The following is a 23,290-nucleotide window of genomic DNA, read 5'->3' on the forward strand; positions in this document are numbered from 1 at the left end:
GGAGAGCAGGTTTCCCTGCCTAGGAGCTTTTTTACTCTGTGGTACCCCCACAAATGACCAAATTTACTGAATCCAACTTCACAACTTTCCACGTGGCATCTGAATTATTCGACTAGAACTGGGTTACGGTTACGCTACTGGGCTGGTAATCCAGAAGTTTGGGCTAATAATCCAGAGCAATTTGTTAAAATTCCATTTAAAGAAGGTTTGCGAATGAGTTTCCCAAAGCTGGAAATAAAGAGGTGGTCTAAGTGAAAGCGACTACGAAACAGTCAGACTGTTTTAAGAACTCTAATCGGTTAGCAACCTCCTGTAGGAAAGGAATCCTGACATTATTGTGGGAATGGAGCCTTTACATGACTCCTGTCCCACACCAATGCAGCTGACTCTTAACTGGCTTTAGCCATACCACACAGACTATATCGGTTCACCACCACCTTTGAGGGAAACTAGGGATGGGCAAGCAACATTGGCCTTGCCAGTGACAGCTCCATCCCGTGATCAAGCAAAATCACCAGAATTATAACTGGGCTATCAGATTCAAGAGGTTGTATAGACCAGGCTTGTACTTGCTGGAATACAGAAGATTAAGAGGTGGGTGATCTAATCGAGATGGTCAGTGAATTTGATAGGGCAGAGAGAGAGAGAGAAAGAAACTATTTCCTCTGGTGGGTCCCAACTTTAAAATTAAGGAGGCCACCTGGGTCAGGAAACATTTCCTCACACAAAGGAAATCCGGAACCCATTCTCTCCCCCAAAAATCTATTGAGGCTGGAGCCTGACTGAGATTTCAAAATGGTGGTCATGGGTCAAGAACCAAGACAGATGGGTGGATTTAGTATACAGATCAGCCATGATCTAATTGAATGGGGGGGGAAACAGACTAAAGGGGCTAAATGGCCTCTTCCCAATGCTGGTTCAGTACTTCATTTGCACAAGACTCGGGTGGCACAGTGGTTAGCACTGCTGCCTCAGCGCCAGGGACACGGGTTCAGTTGCAGCCTTGGATGACTGGCACATTCTCCGTGTTTGCATGGGTTTCCTCTAGGTGCCCTGATTTCCTCCCAAAGTCCAAAGATGTGAAGGTTAGGTGGATTAGTCATGGTAAATTTTCCCTTAATGTCCAAGAAAGGTGTGCAGGTTAGGTTAAGGGGTTATTGGGAGTAAGCGGGGGAGTGGGCTTGGGTGGGATGCTCTTTCAGAGGGTCGGTGCAGACTCGATGGCCTCCTGTAGGGATTCTAGGATTCTATGACTCAATTCAGCCACTTGAGCTTGCGAGTCTTTCAGGCCCATTTCTTTCACCTGTCCCTCTCCTATAAGTAGTGTATAAAAAGCAGCTCTGTTTCTGCGTCCCTCGAATGGAAGGAAGGTTGAGCTGGATTTTTTTTGCAGAGATGTTGAGAATGTGGAGCTCACTGCCACAAGGAGTAACTGAAGCAGTTGCGCCACTTTGATTTGTTGTAGTCAGACTCAAAAAGAACAAAGAGAAGGTGGGCCTGGATTTCACTAAGCAACCGAGCAGAAACAACTTCTCCCTCAGAAACTGCACTGCTATTTCCCTGGCAACCTGACTTGCAACAACACCCCCTCTCATCGCCACCTCCACAACCCAGGCAGCAAGTGTGACGCCCCACACTGACTCATCATGTCACTCCTGCTTATGCAGTTTTGTCAGAGCATTCAGACCCACCATTCCCAGCTGTCGATACTGCTGTTGGCTTCTGAGTAAATGCTCACACCCTCCCCACTCTCACCAACCCCAAATAGCCCTACATCACCAAATTGTTAACCATGCCAATACGTTTCCTGTCCCATCTCAAATGGGCACATTGACACTCAGCTCCAGCGATTATACACACCCGTTCTCATCATTGAAAAGCCTTCACACCCCAGCTCATGGGTCGCGATTCTCCCATTTGACCAATGTCAGCTGAGGCGTCATGGATCACACTGTCTTGCTCCTGAATCAGAGGGCCCTGGGTTCAAGTCCAGCTCTGGGCTGTTTGAGCACAGAATCCAGACCGACAGTCTCTGCAGTACTGAGGGAGTGCTGAAATGTCAGAGGTGCTGTTTCTCAGAGGGATCACACTATTTTTCAGAAGAGCAAGGCAAGTTCTCCTTGGTGACGTGAGCAAATATTTATTCTTCAACTAACGCTGATAATTATCTGTCCTTTTTGTTTTTGCTGTTTGTGGGATCTTCCTATGTGCAAATGGTTGCCGTGTTTCCAATATTACAGCAATGACACTTCAAAAGTACTTAATTGGCTGCAGTGCGCTTTGGGAAGCCGGAGGTTGTGAAGGGTGCTATATATAATGCAGGCTCTCTCCTTTAATGGTTTTCTAGGTTTGAATGGGCCCTGGAAACATGCAGCGTAAACTAGTTTTTCTGATACGCTGACTAAAAGCCAAGTGAAACTCTTCCAATGGGAGGAAAAATGCTTTTTGAAAAGGAGTAGGGTCTGGAATGCATGACCTGAGAGTGTGGTGGAAGGAGCCAGTTGTGGGTTTAAAACGGGGATCAGATACTTTTCCGAAGTTAAAGGATTTGCAGGACTACATTGAAAGGATGGGGGATTAGAGAAACCGCTCTCGCAGAGAGCTGGCACGGACATGACAGCTGAATAGCCTCCTTTCTGTTCAATAACCATTCTACGATTGAACCTTGGGAGGTGATCCCCCACTCTGGGACAGAGGGCATGATCGTGGTGGAGAGTGGCTGGATGTTGCAGAGTGACTTCCATCAGAGGCAGTGTTGCGATTCCCACCTGCCTGATTACTAAAATAGGTGATGGACTCTGTGGTTGTGTTTAGAGCACTTTATGGTGGAAGTTAAAGAGTTTCCTTACGAGTCAGGTGGAGATCCCGACACTGATCCCGGCGCACTCATGCTCATGTCACTCATCTTGCCCGGCTTCATGGCGATGTCGTAGGCACAGTCAGTCCCGCGGGAGATCAGTTGGGCGATGCTGTTGCTCGCTGCCACCATGCCATTCTGAATGGACACAGGTTTCGTGCCAGTTTCCAAGGAGCCCTCGTCTGATAAGGCGCTGGAATTGACCGACATCACCCCTCCGACCTTGCTGAGCTGGGTAAGGGACTGGCTGAGGGACCGGCCAGCTGCTAACCTCTTGTTCCGCATGCGAAATCTGGAGGAGAGAGACGTCATCGAGAGGTCAAACGGGGAAGGTGCAACAGGTTATTGGCTGGTTTGATCCACCCAACGAGACTGGTTCGGGCATTGCCGGGGGTATGGGGAAGGGGTGGTTGGGGCATTGGGGAGAAAGGGGAACATTTCTGGCCTCAGGAATTGCTCACTGCAGCATGCGGTAAACTGCTTACAATGGATTTTCAGCAGTGAAGGCAGGGAAATCTCCTGCTGCTCCAATGATTGCGAAAGTCTTTATAATTCTAATATTAGTTATAAATTAGGATTGCTCACTGGATTTCTGCAGACTGCCTCAGATTCGGAGTAGTATTAAGGTTAAAGCCCATCCGAATTGCCCTGCAATGAAACATAAATCTCCCGGGTCACCAAGGTGAGCAAAATCCAGGAAACAAAATTCAGAGGGGCATGGCAACTAAAGTCATATTGTCGGTGCTATATAAATGCAATGACTTGACTGATAGCCAAAGATCATCCAGTTGGGTAAGAAAGAGTTCCTGAATGCCTGGTCTCCACTGGCTGGAGTCATACCTAACACAAAGGAAGCTGTCTGTGATTGTTGGAGGCCAACATTTCAGTCCCAGGACATAGTTGAAGGGTAAAGCTGCAGGGTAAAAGCAAATTACTGCAGATGCTGGAATCTGGAAAATACTGGACAATCTGACAGTATCAGTGGAGGCGGAAGGGAGCTAATGTTTTGAACACGTGTTAGCTCCCTTCTCTCTCTACAGATGCTGTCAGACAACACTGCAGGGGTTCCTTAGAGTAGTATCCCAGGCCCAACCACTTTCAGCTGCTTCATCAATGACCTTCCCACCATCGGCGGATTTGAAAATGGTTACGTTCACTGATGATTACAGTGTTCACCATATGATAAATGTGGGAAATTTGTATGTACAGCATTGTGTCCGTTGCAGTCATGGTATTAAAAGACTTGGGTTAAGGTATCCAGATTAAATGTCTGCTAAAACTGTGATTAAGGAGTTAACAGCTAGGCAGGTTGTGATGCCACTCATGGGAGGGGCTGGTTCTGTTTATAGTTTTGTTTCCAGCTGTGCCCTGTGCCTGTGGTTTATTGTTTATTTTGAAAGTTCTGCCGTGGGTTCCAAGGAAAAGAGTTGCTCACCCTGACTTCTGAAAGCTTCTCCAAAGACTTTGGGAATAAATCTGTAAGCCACTAAGTGAAATTTTAGTAGTGGATGGGAAAGTACAGTCAAAGACCTTTCTTTATTTCTTTAAGAACTGTTTAACTGTTAATTGAAAAGCTGTTTTTCCTTGGGTGTGAATGGGGTTAATCCTGTGTTAGAACATAGAACAGTACAGCACAGAACAGGCCCTTCGGCCCTCAATGTTGTGCCGAGCCATGATCACCCTACCCGAACCCACATATCCACCCTATACCCGTAACCCAACAACCTCAACAACCCCCCCCACCTTACATTTATTAGGACACTACGGGCAATTTAGCATGGCCAATCCACCTAACCCGCACATCTTTGGACTGTGGGAGGAAACCGGAGCACCCGGAGGAAACCCACGCACACACGGGGAGGACGTGCAGACTCCACACAGACAGTGACCCAGCCGGGAATCGAACCTGGGACCCTGGAGCTGTGATGCATTTATGCTAACCACCATGCTACCCTGCTGCCCCCTGCTATGTTGTTAATAAAGATTGTTTTAATATAAGAGATCCCTAGTTGTCAGTGAAATCACTCCTGGAGCGAAGTATCCTTTTCTCACAGTTTACAAATTGAAAGTTTGTTGGGATCTAATATAAATTGGGGGTCTGGTCCGGCACTGTAACAATTACCATATGCAACTTCGCAGACAATTAAGTGGTTCATGCCCACATGCAGCAAGACCTGGGCAATATTCAGGGTTAAACTGTGGCATCTAACATGCGGCCCACACAAGTGCCAAGCAGCAAAGACCTCCCTTTGACATACAGCAGCATTACCATTGTTGAATCCCCACAATTAACATTTTGCAGGGTCGACATTGACCAGAACCCTAACTGGATCAGCTACAAATATACCTATGAGAAGCTGGCTATTCCACAGTGAGTGGCGCACCTCCCCATCAATATTCCCTTCAATCTTTTCATATTGTGCACTGCCTGTTCATTTCAATGCCTGCTGCCATTAAATTCTTTTGCATGGCCCTGCATGTGTACTACCTGAAAAGGACAACTTGCCAGTGGCCTGTGTATGTTGCTGCACATCCGTCACCTTCGAAGAAACATTGTCCCTGACTGCCCAAAGCCACAAGTCAGGAGTGTAATGGAATACTCCCCACTTGCCTATATGAGTGCAGCTCCAACAACGCTCAAGAAGCTCTACATCCAGGGCAAAGAAGCCCTACTTAATTGACCATCCCATCCACTACCTTAAACATCGACTCCCTCCACCACCGACGCACAGTAGCAGCAGTGTGTACCATCTACAAGATGCACTGCAGTAACTCACCAAGGCTCCAATATTATCTTCCAAACGTGCAGCTTCTACCAACTGGAAGAACAAGGGCAGCAGACACATGGGAACACAACCATTTACAAGTTTCCCTCCAAACCACACACCATCCTGACTTGGGAATGTATTGTTGTTCCTTCACTGTCGCGGGTCATAATCTTGCAACTCCCTCCCTAACAGCATGGGCAGCATTGCTCAAGAAGGCGGCTCTCCAGCATCTGTTTAAGAATAATTAGGGATAAGATCTGGGAGTCCAGGGGGCGAGAGAGGCTGATGTTTTGGCCGTTGCTTCCTTGGTAGCCTGGAGATGGATATTGCTAGCTCGAAGCCCCCAAAATCAGGGGGTTGGGTTCGTGACATGGCTGGGTTTCTCAGACTTGAGAAAATTAAGTTCGCCCTGACAGGATCAACATTAGGGTTCGTCCGGAAGTTTGGGGGGGGGGGGGGTTTAACGCGCTGAACTATGTATAAATTTGTATTGTTTATTGTTATAAAATCATAAATGCCGTAATAAAATGTTTTTATTTACAAAAAAAGAATAATTAGGGATGGGCTATTTTTATTTGTTGCCGTAAAAAACATCTGATTCCCTTTATCTCGATCTAATCATCACAAAATGAAGGTGTTGGAGCAGTTGAAGTAGATGTCTGGTAGGACAGGGTCCTGGTTTGTTATGGCCCATCTGACAGATGGAGCTCTGGATGGGAGCTATTGACTTGAAGGACACTGGTCCAGGTTTAGCCTGACTGAATGAGATATAATCTAGGCTGACTCTTCAGTGCATTTCTGAGGGCACATTGCAGGACTTCTGGGTGAAGCATTAAACTGAGTCCCATGTTTGGGGTTTTTTTTCTTTATTAGTTCATAGGATGTGGGCGTCGCTGGCAGGGCCAGCATTTATTGCCCATCCCGGAGGGCACTTAAGAGTCAACCACATTGCTGTGGGTCTGGAGTCACATGCAGGCCAGACCAAGTAAGGACGGCAGCTTTTAAAACAAAAAAGAGTGGCTAAGGTAAATATTGGTCCTTTAGAGGATGAGAAGGGAGTTTTAATAATGGGAGATGAGGAAATGGCTAAGGAACTGAACAGGTTTTTTGGGTCGGTCTTCACAGTGGAAGACACAAATAACATGCCAGCGACTGATAGAAATGAGGCTATGACAGGTGAGGACCTTGAGAGGATGGTTATCACTAAGGAGGTAGTGATGGGCAGGCTAATGGGGCTAAAGGTAGACAAGTCCTGATGGAATGCATCCCAGAGTGCTAAAAGAGATGGCTAGGGAAATTGCAGATGCACTAGTGATAATTTACCGAAATTCACTAGACTCTGGGGTGGTCCCGGTGGATTGGAAATGAGCAAACGTGACACCACTGTTTAAAAAAGGAGGTAGGCAGAAAGCAGGAAATTATAGGCCAGTGAGCTTAACTTCGATAGTAGGGAAGATGCTGGAATCTATCATCAAGGAAGAAATAGCGAGGCATCTGGATAGAAATTGTCCCATTGGGCAGACGCAGCATGGGTTCATAAAGGGCAGGTCATGCCTAACTAATTTAGTGGAATTTTTTGAGGACATTACCAGTGCAGTAGATAACGGGGAGCCGATGGATGTGGTATATCTGGATTTCCAGAAAGCCTTTGACAAGGTGCCACACAAAAGGTTGCTGCATAAGATAAAGATGCATGGCATTAAGGGTAAAGTAGGAGCATGGATAGAGGATTGGCTAATTAATAGAAAGCAAAGAGTGGGGATTAATGGGTGTTTCTCTGGTTGGCAATCAGTAGCTAGTGGTGTCCCTCAGGGATCAGTGTTGGGCCCACAATTGTTCACAATTTACATAGATGATTTGGAGTTGGGGCAGTGGCGTGCAGAGGTCTGGTGATGCCCGGGGCAAATCTTGATTGTATGCCCCAAAGACTCAAGTATAAGGCCTAATATACTGAGAAATATTATGAGAAAGGAAAACATTTTGAATATAACTTCCCGTACCAGCCTCCTGAACAGGCGCCGGAATGTGGTGACTAGGGGCTTTTCACAGTAACTTCAGTGAAGCCTACTTGTGACAATAAGTGATTTTCATTTCAGTGTAGATGATGTTCTAAACCGATGTGTGCAGAGAGCAGTGAATGGTCTCTCCCCAGTGTAAACTCGCTGGTGTCTCAGCAGTTGGGATGAATGACTGAATCCCTTACCACACAGAGGGCAGGTCAATGGCTTCTCACCTGTACGAACTCACTGATGTCTCAGCAGGATGGATGGCTGAGTGAATCCCCTCCCACACACACTGCAGGTGAACGGCCTCTTCCCGGAGTGAACTCTCTGGTGTGTCAGCAGGTTGGTTAATTGAGAGAATCTCTTCCCACACACAGAGCAGGTGAACAGCCTCTCCCCAGACTGAACTTGCTGGTGTGTCAGCAGTTGGGGTGGATGACTGAATCCCTAATCACACTCAGAACTGAGGGAGTGCTGCACTGTCAGAACAGCCTTCTTTCAAATAAGTTGTTAAACTGAGGCTCTGTCTGTCCCTATTAGGTGGATGTTGAAGATCCCACAGCCACTATTTTGAAGAAGAGCAGGGGAGTTACCCCCCGTGTCCTGGTCAATACTAGGGGCATTTCACAGTAACTTCATTTGAAGCCTACTTATGAAATGAAAATCGCTTATTGTCACATTCCACATTCCAGCGCGTTTGGGGAGGCTGTTACAGGAATAGAATCGTGCTGCTGGCTTGCCTTGGTCTGCTTTCAAAGCCAGCAATGTAGCCCTGTGCTGAACAGCCCCTGACAATAAGCGATTTTCATTTCATTTCATGTGTCAAACTGAGGGAGCAAAGGATGTCAATATTTTTGAGAGAGACACCTGGGCCAAGCTTCCCAGAGTCTGAACCCTCCCTGGATTCACTTCCTTTCCCTTCAGTTGCTGCAAGTGACCAATTGATGGTCAGAATGAAAAAAGAAATGGAAAGGGGGAGAAAAGAAAGTGTTTTACTCACAGATGTTGGAGACAGGAGGAAGATTCCGTCGGAGTGAAAGCTCAATTATCACTCACACTCTGATTGGCTGGAGAACCACAGTCCCTCCGGTCCTCAATCTTTTTTCATTGGTCAACATCTCAGCACGCAGATCAGGGGGCGGGGCCTTTCCATGCATGTGAGGAGCTCCCCCTCCCTTGGACATGCGCAGTCCCAGGCCGCCCGCCCACGCGGCGGATAGAGCGGTATCCCCACCGCGGGGGAGTCTGGGAGCGCTGTCACCTCACCCTGACACAAGGTACATGTCGGTAGTCACTGGATTTGATTGTGACGCCCCCCCCTTAGCAAAACAATTTGTTAAATTCAAGTGGAAAAATTTAGGCATCTGGGTGACATTGGGGAGAGCAATAGCCTCTGATTGATGCCCCCATCCAATGGATGCCCGGGGCCAACGCACCGTCGGCCCCCCCGTGCACGCCACTGAGTTGGGGACCAAGGGCAATGTGTCCAAGTTTGCAGATAACACTAAGATGAGTGGTAAAGCAAAAAGTTCAGAGGATACTGGAAGTCTGCAGAGGGATTTGGATAGGTTAAGTGAATGGGCTAGGGTCTGGCAGATGGAATACAATGTTGACAAATGTGAGGTTATCCATTTTGGTAGGAACAACAGCAAACGGGATTATTATTTAAACGATAAAATATTAAAGCATGCCGCTGTGCAGAGAGACTTGGGTGTGCTAGTGCATGAGTCACAGAAGGTTGGTTTACAGGTGCAACAGGTGATTAAGAAGGCAAATGGAATTTTGTCCTTCATTGCTAGAGGGATGGAGTTTAAGACTAGGGAGGTTATGTTGCAATTGTATAAGGTGTTAGTGAGGCCACACCTGGAGTATTGTGTTCAGTTTTGGTCTCCTTACTTGAGAAAGGACGTACTGGCACTGGAGGGTGTGCAGAGGAGATTCACTAGGTTAATCCCAGAGCTGAAGGGGTTGGATTATGAGGAGAGGTTGAATAGACTGGGACTGTACTCGTTGGAATTTAGAAGGAAGAGGGGGGATCGTATAGAAACATTTAAAATTATGAAGGGAATAGATAGGATAGATGCGGGCAGGTTGTTTCCACTGGCGGGTGAAAGCAGAACTAGGGGACATAGCCTCAAAATAAGGGGAAGTAGATTTAGGACTGAGTTTAGGAGGAACTTCTTCACCCAAAGGGTTGTGAATCTATGGAATTCCTTGCCCAGTGAAGCAGTTGAGGCTCCTTCATTACATGTTTTTAAGGTAAAGATAGATAGTTTTTTGAAGAATAAAGGGATTAAGGGTTATGGTGTTCAGGCCGGAAAGTGGAGCTGAGTCCACAAAAGATCAGCCATGATCTCATTGAATGGCGGAGCAGGCTCGAGGGGCCAGATGGCCTACTCCTGCTCCTAGTTCTTATGTTCTTTCCGTCCCGAAAGGACATTAGTGAACCGGATGGGTTTTTACTTCGACAATGGTTTCATGGTCGTCATTAGACTTTTAATTTCAGATTTTTATTGAATTCAAATTCTATCATCTGCCCTGGTGGGATTCGAACCCATGTCCCCAGAGCATTATCCTGGATCTCTCTATTACTAATCCACTGACAATATCACTACACAACTACCTCCCCTTCCAGAGATCGTTCATCAAGGTCATCTCCAGGGAAACTTGCAGGTGGTGGTGATGTTCCCAGGTATCTGCTGCCTTATCCTTCTAGTTGGTAGAGGCTTCAGGTTTGGAAGGTGATATTAGAGCCTTGGTGAGTTGCTGCAGTGCACCTTGCAGATGGTACACACCTGAAAAGCAAACCCTTGGCGAATTGCATTACCTTGTCCTCCGCCCTACCCTCAACCAACCAACTCTCGACACTCACCCTCAACCAATCAATCTTGCTACACCTACCCTCAACCAATCAATCTCGCTCTCTCTACACCCACCCTCAACCAATCAATCACTCTCTCTACACCCACCCTCCATCAATGAACCAACCAGGGATCACTGGGACCTTGGGTTAGACCACAGCTTGAGTACTGTGCTCAGCTCTGGCCATCGCACTGTAGGAAGGATGTGATTGCACTAGAGAGGGTGCAGAGGAGATTCACCAGGATGTTGTCTGGGATGGAGCATTTGAACTATGAAGAGAGGCTGGATAAGCTTGCTTGTTTTATTTGGCAGAGAAGGCTGAGATGGGACCTGATTGAGGTGTATAAGAGTATGAGGGGCATGGACAGGATGGATAGGAATTAGCTGTTGGTGTATAATTTTAAGGTGAAAGACAGGAGGTTTAGAGGGGATTTGCAGAAAAACCTTTTCACCCAGAAGGTGGTGGGAATCGGGAACACACTGCCTGGGAGGATAGTTGAGGCAGGAAACCTCACAATCATAAAAAGCACTTGGATACACACGGTGATGGGCCATGTGCTGGGAAGTAAGATTAGTGAGATTAGAAGAGTTTTTTTTGTCAGTGCAGACTTCATAGACCATAGAATTTACAGTACAGAAGGACGCCATTTGGCCCATCGCATCTGCACTGGCCCTTGGAAAAGGCACCCTACTTAAGCCCACAACTCCACCGTAACCCCACCTAGCCTTTTGGACACGAAGGGGCAATTTAACATGGCCAATCCACTAACCTGCATATCTTTGGACTGTGGGAGGAAACTGGAGCACCCGGAGCAAATCCACGCAGACACAGGGAGAACGTGCAGACTGCACACAGTCACCCAAAGCCGAACACTAGTCCCTGGCGCTGTGAGGCAGCAGTGCTAACCCTGTTCATGATATTTTATTAATTGATGTACCTGGACTCTGATTGGGAAATGAGATGGGGCAGTGATGTAACTGGCTGCACTGGGGATTTGGGGGATGAAATGAAAAAGCAATCTGACAAACAGCAGTGGGAATTAAATCAGGGAGTGAATCACAGATACTAGTAGGGAAGTGAAATGGTGGTGGGGGTGAGAGGGTGTTTGGAGTGTTGATTTCTGAATATTTCCATCAAAAGGATAACACAACTAGCTCTTAAAGGGGCAGGCACCCCTGGAGTTTAGGATGTTGGAACATTGGGTTATATGTGGGGCAGAGTTAAACATCCATGGTGAAAGTGGCAATGCTGCACTCGGAGCAGAGGACTTAGGCCTTCAAACCTGCTTCCCCATTCAAGGAGATCATGTCTGATCTGGCTGTAGTCTCAATTCCATTTTTCTGTTCTACCCATAACTCTTGACTCCCTTATCGATCAAAACTCTGCCTTGAATAAATTTAATGATCCCCCCCAAGCCTCTGGAGAGAGAATTCCACAGGTTGACGACGCTTTGAGAGAAAACATTTCCCTCGCAATGACCACCCCGACCCCATTACCATGGCAGATGAAAGGCAGGAACAGAGATGTCACTTACTTTTCAAGTTCATCCTGGGAATGGGCGAAGGTGCAGCTGGCTCCGCGAGGACAGCCCCCCCGTTGTCTCAAGTCCCGGCACATGCTTGTCTTGTACTTGCTGCTCTGTGCTGACTGCATTAAAAAAGAAACGAGAGAGGGTTTGATACAGAGGTACCGCACATGCAGGTGACGCTAAACTTGGCTCATTTACAGTTTTGCTCGGAGAACCAGGTGTTGAAAGTTGCACACCTGTAGCATGCCCCTCAGTGACTTGGTCCAATATACTGTCGGATGTGGTACAGAATCACACACCATCAGTAAGGTTCCTGGTCATTTTGGGAATTCTGATTGACCTGAATGCCACTTGGTTGTGGAGAGGTTCGCGACAAACTAAAACAGCCAAGGGGATCACACCGATCCTGCCAGAAACCGTCTCTTGGCTGAGAACAGGGTCAGGTTCAGCTGTCACACCCTTCACAGTCAAGTAGCAGGCCAAAGCTCACAATTCTAGACTCATGTGTAAAGAATATGCCACTCTGATGGGATGGGTGGCTAATGGCTCTGGAAATGAATGCCAACGTGGCTCATTTGTAACACTTTCACCTCAGAATTGGTTCAAGACCCACTCGAGAGTCATGGAATAGCACGGCACAAAAGAAGGCCATTCAGATCATCGAGTCTCTGAGGGCTCTTTCAAAGGACAATCCAGAGACAGTCCCATTCGCTTGATCTGCCCTCATACACCTGAATTTCTTTCTCCTCCCAATATTTTTTCAATTTCCTTTTGAAGGCTACGATTGAATTGCTATCTTCAGGAAATACCTGCCAAATAATCCTAACTATTCATTGATTGTTTTGCCAATCACCTTAAATATGTATGATGTGGAGATGCCTGTGTTGGACTGGGGTGAGCACAGTAAGAAGTCTTACAGCACCAGGTTAAAGTCCAACAGGTTTGTTTCAAATGACTAGCTTTCGGAGCGCAGCTCCTTCCTCGGGTGAATCCCACCAAACCTGCACATCTTTGGACACTAAGGGGTAATTTAGCGTGGCTATCTCACCTAGCCCTCACATCTTTGGACTGCGGGAGGAAACCGGAGCAACCGGAGGAAACCCATACAGACACGGGCCAAAACGTGCAAACGCTAACGTGCAACGGCTGGAATTGAACCTGTGTCCCTGTGAGGCAGCAGTGCCACCGTGCCGCTCCGGTTTAACATGGTGATTAAATGATGGTTTAACATTGCCATTTCTGCCTGTCCCATCCTCCGGTTTATTTCTTGAGGCAGTCAACGTTGTGGCAGGATCAGGACCTCGGCACATAATGTAGGTTGTCACTCCAGTGCATTGGGAGGAGCGCTGCGCCGCTGGGGGAGCGCTGCGCCGCTGGGTGGGTGCTGTGCCTTTGGGGAGTGCTGTACTTTTCTGGGTGCTGTATTTTAGCTGAGATGTTGAGCAGACCTGTAGCCCACCCTCTCAAGTGGGTATAAATATCCTATGGCTCTATTCAAAGAAAAGTAAGGGATTTCTCCCCATTAGCCTTCAATCAACACCGCCAACCATAGCCCTCAACCAATGATGCCAACCATACTCCTTAACCATATAACCAACAACTGCCCTCAACCAACACCGCCAATCATACTCCTCAACCAACATCGCCAATCATACCCCTCAACCAACACCGCCAACCATACCCCTCAACCAACATCGCCAATCATACCCCTCAACCAACACCGCCAACCATACCCCTCAACCAACACCGCCAACCATACCCCTCAACCAACACCACCAACCATACCCCTCAACCAACACCACCAACCATACCCCTCAACCAACACCGCCAACCATACCCCTCAACCAACACCGCCAACCATACCCCTCAACCAACACCATAAACCATAACCCTCATCCAAAACCACCAACCATACCCTTCAACCAACGGCGCCTACCAAATCCCTCAGCCAACACCGCTAACAATACCTCTTACACTGCTATTGGAGCGATCTAATTGTGGTGAATGTGACTGGTGATTTCCCACATTACATGAGTAACTACACTTCATGAAGTACTTTATTGGTTTTGAAGCACTTTGGAGCATCCTGAGGATGTGAAAGGAGTTCTATGATTGAAAGGCTTTTCTTTATATATGTGAGTACCATGAATGAAAAAAAAAATCAGTGCACATTTGGATTGCATCAATTGTACAGGGTTCACAGGGAATACTGTGCGCAGTTTTGGTGTCTCTGTCGAAGGAAGGATAGAGTTTGCTTTGCAGGCAGTGCAACAAAGGTTCACTAGATTGGTTCCTAGGTTGAGGAGTTTGTCTTGTGAGAGGCTAAGTAAATTGAATTTATTCTTCTAAACTCCAGAGAGTGTAAGAAGCGATCTCCTTGATGAAATGTACAAGGTTATGACATGGCTTAACAGGGTAGTTTCCCCTGGCTGGGGAATCTAGAAGTTGGGATAATACTCCGGATAAGAGGTTAAATTTCTTCTTTCAAAGGGTTGTGAATCTTTCAAATTCTCCAGCCCAGAGGTTGTGGATACTCAAGGCTGAGATAGGCAGAATGTTGGCCTTTCAGAGAATCAAAGGATTCGGGAGAAGTGGGTGAGAAAATGGAGTTCAGAACAAGGGTCAGCCTTTATCATGGCAGGCTTGAGGGGGCAATTTATGATTTACTCCTGCTCCTCTTTCTTTTGTAGGATTTTCTTTAATTCTGAAATGGTAGAACCAACTGCTTGATGACATTGTGAAAAGAAGTGCATTGCAGAGTTCCATCAGGCAGCAGCGAAACACAGCTTCCGCTTCCTCATCTCTGCTGTGTCACTGTGAGCACGTACTGAGTAAGTTACAAATAAATATAGTGCCTGTGAGAACCCACAGATCTTGCGGTCTGTATCACTGCCGTAAGTTGGGAGAGCAGAAGCCTATTTGTGTGCAATTTAAGTTTGACAAACAGCAAAGTGATAATGACTAAATTGTTTTTTGTTGTGTAGGTTTAAGGGTAAATATTCTGACTTGGAGGCGAGAGTGCGACTACAAAGCCATGATGAACATAGGTACAGGGGCAGGATGGTTTCAGTCCAGAAAATGGGATCTTGCAGAGTTTGATAAACAGAAAATCCTGGAAATACATGAAAATGAAATGAAAATCGCTTATTGTCGCAAGTAGGCTTCAAATGAAGTTACTGTGAAAAGCCCCTAGTCGCCACATTCCAGCGCCTGTTCGGGGAGGCTGGTACTGGAATTGAACCGTGCTGCTGGCCTGCCTTGGTCTGCTTTCAAAGCCAGCGATTTTAGTCCTGTGCTAAACATGTGCTATATATGCAGGTCTGACAGCAGCTGTTGAGAGGGAAATAGAGTTAATGTTTCAGGTCGATACCCTTTTGTCAGATGACAAGCATCTGCAGTGTTCTGCTTTTTGACTTCTTGGGCAGGATTACCGCCTGTTCATGCCAGCAGGAAATTCCGGTCCCATGTCGGCGCACAGATTGCCTGGCGGTAAAGGGTGCTGTCAACAGGAAATCCCGACAATGGTTAGATTGGTAGATCCCACTGACGATCGCCTCTGCCGCTGAAAAACAGGCTGGTCGGTAAATACCGCCCCTTGTAAAGTTCTGCTTAACATGGAAACCAGAGTTCAGAAAGATTCCTTGTAATAATAATAATAATAATTGTTTATTGTCACAAGTAGGCTTCAATGAAGTTACTGTGAAAAGCCCCTAGTCGCCACATTACGGTGCCTGTTCTGCATTACAAGCCAGCTGTTTATCCCACTGTGCTAAACCAGCCCCAATCGTCGATTAAGCAGCCCACAATATCCATTCAGGTATTGCTCAAATAGAGATCGAGAACATATAAATCCAAGGTAGCATGCAGTCAGCCAATGAGACAGTGTTGGTTACAGCTTCCTTACCTGCTGCTGGTCAGTGCCTTTTTTGCTGTGGTTCTGTATAAAATCCACCAAGCCATGCACTACCGTCTTGACTGCCACCAAGCCACACTCCAGCTGTTCCCACGTTGGAGGAGGTGCATCTGCAGAAAAACACGAAATAGAGCCAGTTAAAAACAGAGAGCTAGCTACCACAGCAATCCACAACAATGCACAGCCATTAATCTGACCACACACACTGACTGGAGACGGAGCTCAGGGAGAATCCTCACACTGACTGGAGTCGGAGCTCAGGGAGAATCCTCACACTGACTGGAGACCGAGTCTGGGAGAATCCTCTCACAGACTGGAGACGGAGCTCAGGGAGAATCCTCACACTGACTGGAGTCGGAGCTCAGGGGGAACCCTCGCACTGACTGGAGACGGAGCTCAGGGAGAATCCTCACACTGACTGGAGTCGGAGCTCAGGGAGAATCCTCACACTGACTGGAGTCGGAGCTCAGGGAAAATCCTCACACTGACTGGAGACGGAGCTCAGGGAGAATCCTCACACTGACTAAAGTCGGATCAGGGAGAATCCTCACACTGACTTGAGACGGAGCTCAGGGAGAATCCTCTCAGTGACTGGAGACGGAGCTCAGGGAGAATCCTCACACTGACAGGAGACGGAGCTCAGGGAGAATCCTCACACTGACTGGAGACGGAGCTCAGGGAGAATCCTCACACTGACAGGAGACGGAGCTCAGGGAGAATCCTCACACTGACTGGAGACGGAGCTCAGGGAGAATCCTCACACTGACAGGAGACGGATCCGGGAGAATCCTCACACTGACTGGAGACGGAGCTCAGGGAGAATCCTCACACTGACTAAAGTCGGATCAGGGAGAATCCTCACACTGACTTGAGACGGAGCTCAGGGAGAATCCTCTCAGTGACTGGAGACGGAGCTCAGGGAGAATCCTCACACTGACAGAAGACGGAGCTCAGGGAGAATCCTCGCACTGACTGGAGACGGAGCTCAGGGAGAATCCTCATACTGACAGGAGACGGAGCTCAGGGAGAATCCTCACACTGACTGGAGACGGAGCTCAGGGAGAATCCTCACACTGACTGGAGACGGAGCTCAGGGAGAATCCTCACACTGACAGGAGACGGATCCGGGAGAACCCTCGCACTGACTGGAGACTGAGCTCAGGGAGAATCCTCACACTGACTAAAGTCGGATCAGGGAGAATCCTCACACAGGCAGGAGACAGAGGTCAGGGAGAATCCTCACACTGACTAAAGTCGGATCAGGGAGAATCCTCACACTGACTAAAGTCGGATCAGGGAGAATCCTCACACTGACTGGAGACGGAGCTCAGGGAGAATCCTCACACTGACTGGAGACGGAGCTCAGGGAGAATCCTCACACTGACTGGAGACGGAGCTCAGGGAGAATCCTCACACTGACTGAAGACGGAGCTCAGGGAGAATCCTCGCACTGACTGGAGACGGAGCTCAGGGAGAATCCTCACACTGACTGGAGACGGAGCTCAGGGAGAATCCTCACACTGACTGGAGACGGAGCTCAGGGAGAATCCTCACACTGACTGGAGTCGGAGCTCAGGGAAAATCCTCACACTGACTGGAGACGGAGCTCAGGGAGAATCCTCACACTGACTAAAGTCGGATCAGGGAGAATCCTCACACTGACTTGAGACGGAGCTCAGGGAGAATCCTCTCAGTGACTGGAGACGGAGCTCAGGGAGAATCCTCACACTGACAGAAGACGGAGCTCAGGGAGAATCCTCGCACTGACTGGAGACGGAGCTCAGGGAGAATCCTCATACTGACAGGAGACGGAGCTCAGGGAGAATCCTCACACTGACTGGAGACGGAGCTCAGGGAGAATCCTCACACTGACTGGAGACGGAGCTCAGGGAGAATCCTCACACTGACAGGAGACGGATCCGGGAGAACCCTCGCACTGACTGGAGACTGAGCTCAGGGAGAATCCTCACACTGACTAAAGTCGGATCAGGGAGAATCCTCACACAGGCAGGAGACAGAGGTCAGGGAGAATCCTCACACTGACTAAAGTCGGATCAGGGAGAATCCTCACACTGACTAAAGTCGGATCAGGGAGAATCCTCACACTGACTGGAGACGGAGCTCAGGGAGAATCCTCACACTGACTGGAGACGGAGCTCAGGGAGAATCCTCACACTGACTGGAGACGGAGCTCAGGGAGAATCCTCACACTGACTGAAGACGGAGCTCAGGGAGAATCCTCGCACTGACTGGAGACGGAGCTCAGGGAGAATCCTCACACTGACTGGAGACGGAGCTCAGGGGGAATCCTCACACTGACTGGAGACGGAGCTCAGGGGGAATCCTCACACTGACTGGAGACGGAGCTCAGGGAGAATCCTCACACTGACTGGAGACGGAGCTCAGGGAGAATCCTCACACTGACTGGAGACGGAGCTCAGGGAGAATCCTCACACTGACAGGAGACGGAGCTCAGGGAGAATCCTCGCACTGACTAAAGTTGGATCAGGGAGAATCCTCACACTGACTGAAGACGGAGCTCAGGGAGAATCCTCGCACTGACTAAAGTTGGATCAGGGAGAATCCTCACACTGACTGGAGACGGAGCTCAGGGAGAATCCTCGCACTGACTAAAGTTGGATCAGGGAGAATCCTCACACTGACTGGAGTCGGAGCTCAGGGGGAACCCTCGCACTGACTGGAGACGGAGCTCAGGGAGAATCCTCACACTGACTGGAGTCGGAGCTCAGGGAGAATCCTCACACTGACTGGAGTCGGAGCTCAGGGAAAATCCTCACACTGACTGGAGACGGAGCTCAGGGAGAATCCTCACACTGACTAAAGTCGGATCAGGGAGAATCCTCACACTGACTTGAGACGGAGCTCAGGGAGAATCCTCTCAGTGACTGGAGACGGAGCTCAGGGAGAATCCTCACACTGACAGGAGACGGAGCTCAGGGAGAATCCTCACACTGACTGGAGACGGAGCTCAGGGAGAATCCTCACACTGACAGGAGACGGAGCTCAGGGAGAATCCTCACACTGACTGGAGACGGAGCTCAGGGAGAATCCTCACACTGACAGGAGACGGATCCGGGAGAATCCTCACACTGACTGGAGACGGAGCTCAGGGAGAATCCTCACACTGACTAAAGTCGGATCAGGGAGAATCCTCACACTGACTTGAGACGGAGCTCAGGGAGAATCCTCTCAGTGACTGGAGACGGAGCTCAGGGAGAATCCTCACACTGACAGAAGACGGAGCTCAGGGAGAATCCTCGCACTGACTGGAGACGGAGCTCAGGGAGAATCCTCATACTGACAGGAGACGGAGCTCAGGGAGAATCCTCACACTGACTGGAGACGGAGCTCAGGGAGAATCCTCACACTGACTGGAGACGGAGCTCAGGGAGAATCCTCACACTGACAGGAGACGGATCCGGGAGAACCCTCGCACTGACTGGAGACTGAGCTCAGGGAGAATCCTCACACTGACTAAAGTCGGATCAGGGAGAATCCTCACACAGGCAGGAGACAGAGGTCAGGGAGAATCCTCACACTGACTAAAGTCGGATCAGGGAGAATCCTCACACTGACTAAAGTCGGATCAGGGAGAATCCTCACACTGACTGGAGACGGAGCTCAGGGAGAATCCTCACACTGACTGGAGACGGAGCTCAGGGAGAATCCTCACACTGACTGGAGACGGAGCTCAGGGAGAATCCTCACACTGACTGAAGACGGAGCTCAGGGAGAATCCTCGCACTGACTGGAGACGGAGCTCAGGGAGAATCCTCACACTGACAGGAGACGGAGCTCAGGGAGAATCCTCACACTGACTGGAGACGGAGCTCAGGGAGAATCCTCACACTGACTGGAGACGGAGCTCAGGGAGAATCCTCACACTGACTGGAGTCGGAGCTCAGGGAAAATCCTCACACTGACTGGAGACGGAGCTCAGGGAGAATCCTCACACTGACTAAAGTCGGATCAGGGAGAATCCTCACACTGACTTGAGACGGAGCTCAGGGAGAATCCTCTCAGTGACTGGAGACGGAGCTCAGGGAGAATCCTCACACTGACAGAAGACGGAACTCAGGGAGAATCCTCGCACTGACTGGAGACGGAGCTCAGGGAGAATCCTCATACTGACAGGAGACGGAGCTCAGGGAGAATCCTCACACTGACTAAAGTTGGATCAGGGAGAATCCTCACACTGACTGGAGACGGAGCTCAGGGAGAATCCTCACACTGACTAAAGTTGGATCAGGGAGAATCCTCACACTGACTGGAGACGGAGCTCAGGGAGAATCCTCGCACTGACTGGAGACGGAGCTCAGGGAGAATCCTCATACTGACAGGAGACGGAGCTCAGGGAGAATCCTCACACTGACTGGAGACGGAGCTCAGGGAGAATCCTCACACTGACTGGAGACGGAGCTCAGGGAGAATCCTCACACTGACAGGAGACGGATCCGGGAGAACCCTCGCACTGACTGGAGACTGAGCTCAGGGAGAATCCTCACACTGACTAAAGTCGGATCAGGGAGAATCCTCACACAGGCAGGAGACAGAGGTCAGGGAGAATCCTCACACTGACTAAAGTCGGATCAGGGAGAATCCTCACACTGACTAAAGTCGGATCAGGGAGAATCCTCACACTGACTGAAGACGGAGCTCAGGGAGAATCCTCGCACTGACTGGAGACGGAGCTCAGGGAGAATCCTCACACTGACTGGAGACGGAGCTCAGGGAGAATCCTCACACTGACTGGAGACGGAGCTCAGGGAGAATCCTCACACTGACTGGAGACGGAGCTCAGGGAGAATCCTCACACTGACAGGAGACGGAGCTCAGGGAGAATCCTCGCACTGACTAAAGTTGGATCAGGGAGAATCCTCACACTGACTGAAGACGGAGCTCAGGGAGAATCCTCGCACTGACTAAAGTTGGATCAGGGAGAATCCTCACACTGACTGGAGACGGAGCTCAGGGAGAATCCTCGCACTGACTAAAGTTGGATCAGGGAGAATCCTCACACTGACTGGAGACGGAGCTCAGGGAGAATCCTCGCACTGACTAAAGTTGGATCAGGGAGAATCCTCACACTGACTGGAGACGGAGCTCAGGGAGAATCCTCACACTGACTAAAGTTGGATCAGGGAGAATCCTCACACTGACTAAAGTTGGATCAGGGAGAATCCTCACACTGACTGAAGACGGAGCTCAGGGAGAATCCTCACACTGACTGAAGACGGAGCTCAGGGAGAATCCTCACACTGACTGAAGACGGAACTCAGGGAGAATCCTCACTCTGACTGGAGACGGAACTCAGGGAGAATCCTCACACTGACTGGAGACGGAGCTCAGGGAGAATCCTCACACTGACAGGAGACGGAACTCAGGGAGAATCCTCACACTGACTGGAGACGGAGCTCAGGGAGAATCCTCACACTGACAGGAGACGGAGCTCAGGGAGAATCCTCACACTGACTAAAGTTGGATCAGGGAGAATCCTCACACTGACTGGAGACGGAGCTCAGGGAGAATCCTCACACTGACTGGAGACGGAGCTCAGGGAGAATCCTCACACTGACTAAAGTCGGATCAGGGAGAATCCTCACACTGACTGGAGACGGAGCTCAGGGAGAATCCTCACACTGACTGGAGACGGAGCTCAGGGAGAATCCTCACACTGACTGGAGACGGAGCTCAGGGAGAATCCTCACACAGACTGGAGACGGAGCTCAGGGAGAATCCTCACACTGACTAAAGTCGGATCAGGGAGAATCCTCACACTGACTTGAGACGGAACTCAGGGAGAATCCTCACACTGACTGGAGACGGAGCTCAGGGAGAATCCTCACACTGACTGGAGACGGAGCTCAGGGAGAATCCTCACACTGACTAAAGTCGGATCAGGGAGAATCCTCACACAGGCAGGAGACGGAGGTCAGGGAGAATCCTCACACTGACTAAAGTTGGATCAGGGAGAATCCTCACACTGACTGAAGACGGAGCTCAGGGAGAATCCTCACACTGACTGGAGACGGAGCTCAGGGAGAATCCTCACACTGACTGAAGACGGAGCTCAGGGAGAATCCTCACACTGACTGGAGACGGAGCTCAGGGAGAATCCTCACACTGACTGGAGACGGAGCTCAGGGAGAATCCTCACACTGACAGGAGACGGAGCTCAGGGAGAATCCTCACACTGACTAAAGTTGGATCAGGGAGAATCCTCACACTGACTGGAGACGGAGCTCAGGGAGAATCCTCACACTGACTGGAGACGGAGCTCAGGGAGAATCCTCACACTGACTGGAGACGGAGCTCAGGGAGAATCCTCACACTGACTGGAGACGGAGCTCAGGGAGAATCCTCACACTGACTGGAGACGGAACTCAGGGAGAATCCTCGCACTGACTGGAGACGGAGCTCAGGGAGAATCCTCACACTGACAGGAGACGGAGCTCAGGGAGAATCCTCACACTGACAGGAGACGGAGCTCAGGGAGAATCCTCACACTGACAGGAGACGGAGCTCAGGGAGAATCCTCACACTGACAGGAGACGGAGCTCAGGGAGAATCCTCACACTGACTGGAGACGGAACTCAGGGAGAATCCTCACACTGACAGGAGACGGAGCTCAGGGAGAATCCTCACACTGACTGGAGACGGAACTCAGGGAGAATCCTCACACTGACAGGAGACGGAGCTCAGGGAGAATCCTCACACTGACTGGAGACGGAGCTCAGGGAGAATCCTCACTCTGACTGGAGACGGAGCTCAGGGAGAATCCTCACACTGACTGGACAACAATGATAATAACAATTGGAGGTGATTTGCCCTCATAGAATCCCTACAGTGCAGTAGGGGGCCATTTGGCACATCCAGTGTGCACTGAACCTCTGAAAGAGTACCTTATTTCGGCCCACCCTTCCGCCCTATCCTCGTAACCTCACTCAAGTTGCATATCTTTGGACAGTGCGGGTCAACTTAGCATGGTCAATGCACCAAACCTGCACATCTTTTAACTGTGGGAGGAAACTGGAGCACCGGAGGAAAGACACGCAAACACAGGGAGAAAGTGCAAACTCCACACAGGCAGTCACCCAAGGTTGGAACTGAACCCGGGTCCCTGGCCCTGTGAGGCAGCAATGCTAACCACTGTGCCATCATTCCGCATCCTCTGAACATAGTAAAATATCCAAAGGAGCTTCAGAGAATCCATTGTCAATCTGGCACATGTGCCAAAGGAGACATTTTGTCTATGTGACTAAAGCATTGGTTAAGGAATGTTTGAGAAGAAATGGACGGACAATGTCAAGCAGGTTTAAATATAGAGTTTTTTGAAA

General features: G+C 49.3%; 1 protein-coding gene across 1 annotated transcript in view; it reads right to left on the minus strand.

Moving 5' to 3' along the window:
- The window catches only part of LOC119964245 (roquin-1-like), a 215,959-nt gene that overhangs the window by 64,080 nt on the left and 128,589 nt on the right, over positions 1-23,290 (minus strand). Inside the window, exons 9-11 of the mRNA XM_038793525.1 lie at positions 15,924-16,042; positions 12,026-12,138; positions 2,850-3,149 (exon numbers count right to left, since the gene is read on the minus strand). Coding sequence (XP_038649453.1) covers positions 2,850-3,149; positions 12,026-12,138; positions 15,924-16,042 — 532 coding nt within the window. The remainder of the gene's footprint in view (positions 1-2,849; positions 3,150-12,025; positions 12,139-15,923; positions 16,043-23,290) is intronic.

The sequence above is a fragment of the Scyliorhinus canicula genome, chromosome 4 (genome assembly GCF_902713615.1).
Source record: "Scyliorhinus canicula chromosome 4, sScyCan1.1, whole genome shotgun sequence".
NCBI lineage: Eukaryota > Metazoa > Chordata > Chondrichthyes > Carcharhiniformes > Scyliorhinidae > Scyliorhinus > Scyliorhinus canicula.